A 7,606-nucleotide genomic window follows, 5' to 3' on the forward strand; every position below is an offset into this window, starting at 1 on the left:
TCCTCCCCGCCACTCGACGCGTGGCGACGGCGGCGACGCGGAGATGCACTTCCGGCCCGGCGACGGCGACCGCACGGGGCCAATCTTGTGCACTTCCGGCCCCGGGGATGGCGCCCGCGGGGGGGACAATCTTCTCCCGCCACACGGACGCTCGCCTCTGTGCTGCCCCTTGTCCAGCGGGAAGAGCTGGTCACAGCATCCCCCGGGGCTCCTGCCCCTCTTCCGACATCCCTGCGATACTATAGACTTAAAAAAGAAGTTCTTTGTAACATTTGGTAGCAATGAGGGCCTTATCAAGACACCAGTAACAGCTTCCAGGAACAGCTTTCCAGAGAAGGAAAAAAGGCGTCTTTAGGGAGAATAGTTGTATTTGAGATCTCATTGGACCACCTAAGTTTCATCTGAGGTTCCTTCTTAGCTATGGGGCCAGGGATAATATATTTATTTTTACCCTTGTCTTATTTTGGATGGTCTTTCCTCTTAGGTAGGCCCAAGTTAGCCTGGTTCTTGTGATGGAGAGCAGGCAGGCAGAGAACTCTCCAACCTCCTGCTTCTGGCTTTTGAGGGTTAGGATTACAGGTGTATGCCACTAGGCCCGGTTTATTTTTACTCTTTATTCCTAGTACTACCTGATTCGTGGTAGGAGTGCACAGAGGTAGACTAAATGAATACATGATGGGAAGAAATTGGTCAAGTTAATCCTGGAGGCCTGTTAAGGTAAAACCTAAATAAGCCTTCTAGCTTCACTTGCTTTTAGCTGACATTAAAAAGTACTAATTTGGGTCAGGCACTGGTGGCTCACACCTGTAATCCAAGCTGCTCAGGAGGCTGAGATCTGAAGATGGTCGTTCCAAGGAAGCCCAGGCAGGAAAGTCCATGAAACTCTTATTTCCAATTAACCCCCAGAACGCTGGAAGTGGAGCAGTGGTTCAAATGGAAGAGGGCTAACCTTGAATGAAACAGCACCCAGGCCATGAGTTCAAGTCCCAGGACTGGTACAAAAATTTTACTAATTTGGGAGGTCATAGAGCTGAGCAATATTAGTTTCCCATTAGCTTTTCTGTAGATACAACCTCTGATGTGGGCATTAGGGTGATAACGTCTACCTAAATTACGTTTTAGAGTCTTGAAGGTCACTTTTGCTGAAAGTACTAACTCTTAGGTTTACAGTTGTCTGCAAGATGATTAAGACAAGGCTGAAAACTTTGCATGTTATTCAGGACTTAACAAAGGTTCTATCGAAGGTTGACTGGACCTAAATATGTCTAACGTTCCTCTTCCTCTCCAAGGGTGAAGACACCAATATAAGAATACCTATCATTTCCCTGCTGTTCCTCCTTTTCCTCCATATAAAGCCCTTTCACACTCCTGAGTTCCACAAGACCTCCTCTTCCTTCTTTTTCTTTTTTTTTTTTTGGGGGGGGGTGCTGTACCTTAGCTTTTTTGCCCAAGACTGGCATACTACCACTTGAGCCACATCCCAACTTTTGGCTTTTTGGTGGTTGAAGAGGAGAGTCTCATGGATCTGACTACTGGAGCTTTGAACTCAGGGTCTTCTATTTGCTAGGCTGGCTTGTTCTGTTGGTGCTCTACCACTTGAGCCACATTTCCATTCTGTTTTTTTTGATGGTTACTTTGGAGATGGAGTGTCTTAGACTTTTCTGCTTGTGCTGACTTGAAACTATGAGCTACCAGGTCCCAGCCTGCTGAGTAGCTAGGATGACAGGTGTGTGAATCACCAATGCTTGACTTCCCTCCGTGGTCTTTTTAAACCAGCAAATGAAATTATCTTAGTTTCTAGCTTGACATTCTTCATCTTCTCTGACTCATGTGGCCCCAGCTGACAACTCGCTACTTGAAGTTTCTGATTCTCCCAAACTATCACTTTTCTCAGGAACATCAGCCAGGAACACCCTTTCTTACCATCCTTACCTTATCTGATACTTACAAGGAGTCTTTGGGCCTGAGATAAAGAATATTTTACTTAAATTTTTTTTTGAAATTTTGAGTTTCCTGGTAGAGTGAAAAATCAAAAGGTAATAAAATTGTGTTACAATTTAACTGTTAGCCTCTGTGAGTGTACTAAACTCTGACACCAACCTTTTTTTTTTGTTGTTGTTGTTAGTCATGGGGCTTGAACTCAGGCCTGGGCACTGTCTCTGAACTCTTTTGTTCAACAGCTCTTTTGTTCAAGGCTAGTGCTTTACCATTTTGAGCCACAGCATTACTTCTGGTTTTCTGGTGGTTAACTGGAGATAAGAGTCTCATGGACTTTCCTGTCTGGGCTGGCTTTGAACTGTGATCCTCAGATCTCAGCCACCTGAGTAGCTGGGATTGCAAGTGTGAACCACCAGCACCTGGCTGATGCCAAGCTTTATGAATGAATTATATCTGAAGGCCCCTGCTTGTAGGTTCTGCTCATGGTTATAACTGCAAGGCTGGGGGTAACTTATCTATTTCTTTGGCCTCAAGTTTTTTCAGTCAGTGTAGCATTTATTTAGCTATTAATATGCTACTTGAAGCCAGCTTATATTTGCTTTTTAAAAATTACCTTACTTTAGTTATATGGAAAAGGATTTCATAGTTGCATTTCTGTTCATATTGATAATATGTTTGAATCAATTCATATTTGCTGTGTGTGTGTATGTGTGTGTGTAAGTGCTAGTACTGGGGCTTGAACTCAGGGCTTGGGTGCTGTCCCTTAGCCTTTTTGCTCAAGGCTGGTGCTCTACCACTTGAGCCACACCACCACTTCCAGCTTTTTGCTGGCTGTGATCCTCAGATCTCAGCCTCTTGAGGTGCTAGAATTACCGGCAAGAGCCAACAATGCCTGACTTCCTTGTTTTGTTTTTGTTTTTGTTTTGAGATACAGTCTCATGTTGCAGTCCAGGCTGGCCTCATACTTAGGATCTTCCTTCCTCAGCCTCCCCAGTGCTGGGGTTACAGGCATGTACATTATGGAGCACATCTGGTCAAGCCCTGTTCTCTCCTCTTACAGACTTCATCTGCAAAACATACTTATGAGGATACACACTTGACAACAGTACCTGACTTACATGAATGAAAGTTGCTTCCCCCTTCCCCCTCTTTTTTTGGGTACAGGGTCTTCCTATGCAGCCTGGCCTGGTCTTGAACTTCTGATGTCACTTGTGCTGCTGTTTGTCCTCTGTGGATTGGGAGAATGATTGTCATTGCATTGTGGCCCAGCGGCTCAGTAAATGTTTCTTTTGCATTTGGTGGTGGCGGGCAAGCTGCTCCTGGTTTGGTTCTTGCGTTTATCTGTATCTTGCGGTCTCTCTATCTTTCTAGTTCCAGGCGAGCCTCACCACCCTCCTTCTCCACTCCAGGTTGACCTATCACACTCACCCAGCGCCCAGATGTAGGGCGTTTCCTTCTTAAGCTGACAATTGACTCCTTGCCCACATCTAGCTCCACACAGCACACATCCAGACCCTGACTGGCGTGTGTGGGACGGACAGGACACTGCTGGATTTGAAGGTGAGCGCTCCATGGGAGAATCTCAGAGTAGAGCAGAGGTTTGGGAGGAAACAAAGAGCTTTTAAAAGGGGGCGAGGGAAAATACTCAAGGGTGAGGGAACAGGATAATTACATCCCACCTCTTTCTCTAACCAGGAAGATGGCCCTGCTCCCAGCCAATAAGGACCTCATTTCTAAAGGAGTGAAGGAATTCAGTGTTCTGCTGAATCAGCAGGTAAGCTTGGATTCTCTGTTCCAAAGGGCAGGGCTGGAGAGAGTGTGTGTTGGGTGAGGACAGTAGAAAATGGTTCTTCTTTGAATATGATGCTGCAAGGGTAATGGTGACATTGAGGAGAAGCTAGAGACAGTGAATTCAAAGCAGAGAAAGGAGGATGTGAGAATCTGTGACACTGGCTCTCCTCTTCCTTCCTTCCTTCCTTCCTTCCTTCCTTCCTTCCCTCCCTCCCTTTCTCCCTTCCTCCTTTCTTTCTTTCCTCCTTCTCCTCCTCCTCTTTCTGCTTGGTACTGGGGCTTGAACTCAGGGCCTCACACTTGGCTTTTATGCCCAAGGTGGGTACTCTACCACTTGAGCCACAACTGCACTTTGAGCTTTTTGCTGCTTAATTGGAGATAAGCTTCTCACAGACTTTTCTGCCTGGGCTGGCTTTGAACTGTGATCCTCAGATCACAACTTCCTGAGTAGTTAGGATTACAGAGGCCCGAGCCCAGTCATTAGCAATGGGCCACCAGTGCCCAGCCTATTCTGGCATTCCCGAATCAAATTACTCACCACATTTCCCCTTGCCAACGCCCTCCCTCCTACCGCAGGTCTTTGAGGATCCTCTTGTGTCTGAGGATGACATGGAAAAAGTGGTGAATGACTGGATGAACATCTACATCAACTATTACAGCAAGCACGTTGTAGGGGAGCCTCAGGAGCAAGACACAGCTCTGAAGGAACTTCAGCAGGAGCTGAAGTCTCTGAGCAGCCCTTTCCTGGACAAGTACAAGACCTTCCTGAAATCTCGGGAGCATCCAAATTAGACATCACCTTCTCCTAGCTCTTCAACTCTCAAACACCCCTAAGCCCTGTCTCTGTGTGTTTTATGTGTTTCATTATGGTATTACTTTACAGTGACACCCCAATAAAGACCAAGACTGGTTTTTGCTAAACTTCTGGCTCTTTTTCCCACTGTCCTTGCTTTTGTGAAGGCTGTTGGTCTGTTTTCCTTCAATCCTTTCTAGCTGAGACCTTGGAGAATGAATTCTTTACAGTAAAGGTAAGCAGTACTGGGCAGTGCTATCATAGGAGAGAAAATGCTGGAACAGGGGTGGGGAGTGGCAGAGGCAGAAAAAAAGAAAGGGTGAGAAAAACCTTCCAGAAATTGTGGTCCTGTGACTGGTGTACCTAAAAAAAAAAGTTGTTGCAGGTCTGTTCGTCTGGCTGTAGGTCTATGGTCTCCATATTTCAATCCCCTTCCCATAGCTAACCCAGTTTGAACAATAATCCAGGCTTTTCAACCACAGAATAATGCCTCCTCCCACCCCACCCCCAGACTCTCAGGAGTATGGCAGTACCTTACAGAGTTGAAAAGGGTCTTGGGAACTACCCAGCTCATCTCCTGTATTTCAGATAGGAACCCCTTGCCTTTAATCTTCACTTCCTTCAGACCTGAAGGGACAGCATCAGCTGGCTCTCCTCCCTGTCCAAGCCTCCTCCTGTCACTTCCCAGGTAGGGACACCTGTTCTTTCAGACCCTTACTTTAGAGTTTTTGGGTGGATCTAGGGCCAGGACAGTCTCACTGCCTTAAAACAGAAGGATTTTTGTTTTAGACTGCAAGGGTCTGTTCTGAGAAATCCAGAGGGCTCAAGTGGGGCTCAGGAGAGGAGTAATGGAGAGGGTGTGGCCTGAGGGCTGATGGGTGTGTCCTAACAGTGAAGGGGCGGGGTGAGGAGGCTGGAGTACATCAATTAGGTACAGTGGTGCAGTGTGGGTGGAAGGCATTTCCAGTTCTGGATTCAATGATACAAGTCTGGGCTCCACAGGGATTGTCCCTTAGGTCCTACCACCAGCAGGCTTTTTCCTTGGGGCAATGTCTCCTGTGAACAGCACTTGACCCACAAAGGATCCCTGTAACCTGTCACATCAAGGGGTCATGGTGGCTCTGTGTCCCTGCTCCTCAGAGGTAGAGTTTGTTCCTTCCTGAGGCTGTTCATTTAAATCACAAGGTGACTCAGGACTATTTTCTAGGACAGGGAAAAGCTTATCCTGGCCCCGTCTATGACAGGGCCACCTGGGCACATGCCAGAGAGTAAGGGGTGGGGAAGGAGGGCCGTGACAGAGGGGAAGTGGCACAGTGGAGGCACAGGCTGTGGTCAGGTCACTTTGGGTTGGATTTCAATGTCCTCCATGGACAAAGAGGTTACAGGCTGAGGTCCTTGCTGGCCACCTGTGACTGCTTAGTACAGATTCCTGCAATGTAGATACCTCAGGATCACTGTTCTAGAGCTCTGATACCAGTACAAGTCCTCCCTCTGTACCCTGGATTTTGTTTACAGATCTTTTATCCAGGAAGGAGGAGGAGGGAGCCAAGATTCCACCCCCTATGGTAGCTGCTCCTACACTATGGATTGTGTGAGCTGGGGCAAGGGACTCTGCCAGAGCCTCAGTTTCCCCCTGGGTAGAGTGAGGTGATTTGCAGTCCCCTGGAGCAGCACCTGACCAGCTGTCACATATGTCCATATCTGACATTCTTACTGTTTACTTTTCAGTCCATTACACCTTACACATTACATTTGGGCCCTGTGGAAGCCCAGGGTCCTGGAATCTTTTCCCTGGGCATCCAGTCTTGCCACAAAAGTCCAGTGTGAATCTAGGGTTATGTGCATCTCACATCCTGGGAATGGAAGGCTGTGAAGTCACACGAGCACTTTCTTGCCAAGAAAGTGAGAGAAACAGATGCTTTAGGTGGGAGCTCTTCAAGGCAGGGAAATGGAGCATCATTGGAAAGATTCACAGGAAGCTGAGATCCGAGGCTTGAGATCAGAAGCCAGCCCATTCTGGCAGGAAAGTCCACGAGACTCTTATCTCCAGTTAACCACCAATAGTGGAGTTGTGGCTCAAGTAATAAAGCATCTGTCTTGAGCAGGAAAGATAAGGGACAGTGCCCAGGCCCCTGAGTTCAAGCCCTAGGACCTGTTCTCTCTCTCTCCCCCTCCCTCCCTCCCTCCCTCCCTCCCTCCCTCCTTCCCTCTCCCCTCTCATACACACACAAGAGCCAGTAGTAGAGGAGGGCAGAAGTACATTCTGCATATGTATAAAAGCAGTATAATGAAACTCAGATAAAATTATTAAAAGGGAGAGGGATCTGGGTGCTGGTGTCTGTAATCCTGGCTACTCAGGAGACTGAGATCTGAAGATAAGTTTGAAGCCAGCCAGGCAGGAAAGTCTGTGAGACTCTTATGTCCAATAAACTACTCAGAAAAAGCCAGAAGTGTCGCTGTGGCTCAAGTGGTAGAGCACTAGTCTTGAGCACAAAGAGGCACAAGGACAGCTACCAGGCCCAGAGTTCAAGACTCAGGACCAGAAAAACAAACAAACAAAAAGGGAGAGGGAAGAGGGGTTAAGAAAGATGGATGAATTTGATCAAAGTAAATCATATGCATGTATAAATGTCACAATGAAATCTCTTTATGTAATGAATGCATGCTAATAAAAGTGTTAAAAGAAGATTAGAAAAACCCTCCCAAAGAGCCTCAGTCAAGAAGAACAAAGCAGGAAGAATGGTCTATTAAATTAATAAGTTCAGTGTTGGATGGTACCAGGCAGGGCTGTAATTGGGTGCTAGAAGATGAAACTAAAACCCACCTCTCCTGAGCTCCTGGCTCTTACTGTCCTTTCCATGGTGTCATTCTTCTGAGAGGTCTACCTTCAAGATGAAAAGATATGCATCATTTTTCAGCCATTTAACAGAAAAACGAAAAATCAAAAAACCTCCTTCCTCAGGGTTCCAACTCATTCAGTTTGATTGGCCACATATTCAGGGCTTAACCCACCAGGCCAATCAAAGAGAATACTCGTTGTTGATTGGCTAGGCTGGAGGTCATGTGATTTCTGTCTTCTAGATG

The 7,606-nt window shown here is 46.8% G+C and overlaps 2 protein-coding genes across 3 annotated transcripts in view; one reads left to right on the forward strand and one right to left on the reverse strand.

Moving 5' to 3' along the window:
* Positions 1 to 2,956, reverse strand: part of LOC105981842 (chromosome unknown open reading frame, human C16orf58) — an 11,886-nt gene extending 8,930 nt beyond the window's left edge. Inside the window, exon 1 of the mRNA XM_013011190.1 lies at positions 2,945 to 2,956. Coding sequence (XP_012866644.1) covers positions 2,945 to 2,956 — 12 coding nt within the window. The remainder of the gene's footprint in view (positions 1 to 2,944) is intronic.
* A 454-nt stretch (positions 2,957 to 3,410) lies between these two features.
* Ahsp (alpha hemoglobin stabilizing protein) lies at positions 3,411 to 4,644 on the forward strand. Of its 2 annotated transcripts, none has more exons than XM_013011471.1 (3): positions 3,411 to 3,498; positions 3,634 to 3,712; positions 4,306 to 4,644. In XM_013011471.1, the coding sequence occupies exons 2-3, from the start codon at positions 3,638 to 3,640 to the stop codon at positions 4,519 to 4,521; spliced, it is 291 nt and encodes a 96-aa protein (XP_012866925.1). In that variant the 5' UTR covers positions 3,411 to 3,498; positions 3,634 to 3,637; the 3' UTR covers positions 4,522 to 4,644. The 2 variants fall into 2 exon arrangements, with proteins under 2 accessions (XP_012866925.1, XP_012866926.1); XM_013011472.1 differs by having other exon boundaries at positions 3,454 to 3,545.
* Positions 4,645 to 7,606: the final 2,962 nt, after the last annotated feature.

The sequence above is a fragment of the Dipodomys ordii genome, unplaced genomic scaffold (genome assembly GCF_000151885.1).
Source record: "Dipodomys ordii isolate 6190 unplaced genomic scaffold, Dord_2.0 Scaffold14, whole genome shotgun sequence".
Classification (NCBI taxonomy): domain Eukaryota; kingdom Metazoa; phylum Chordata; class Mammalia; order Rodentia; family Heteromyidae; genus Dipodomys; species Dipodomys ordii.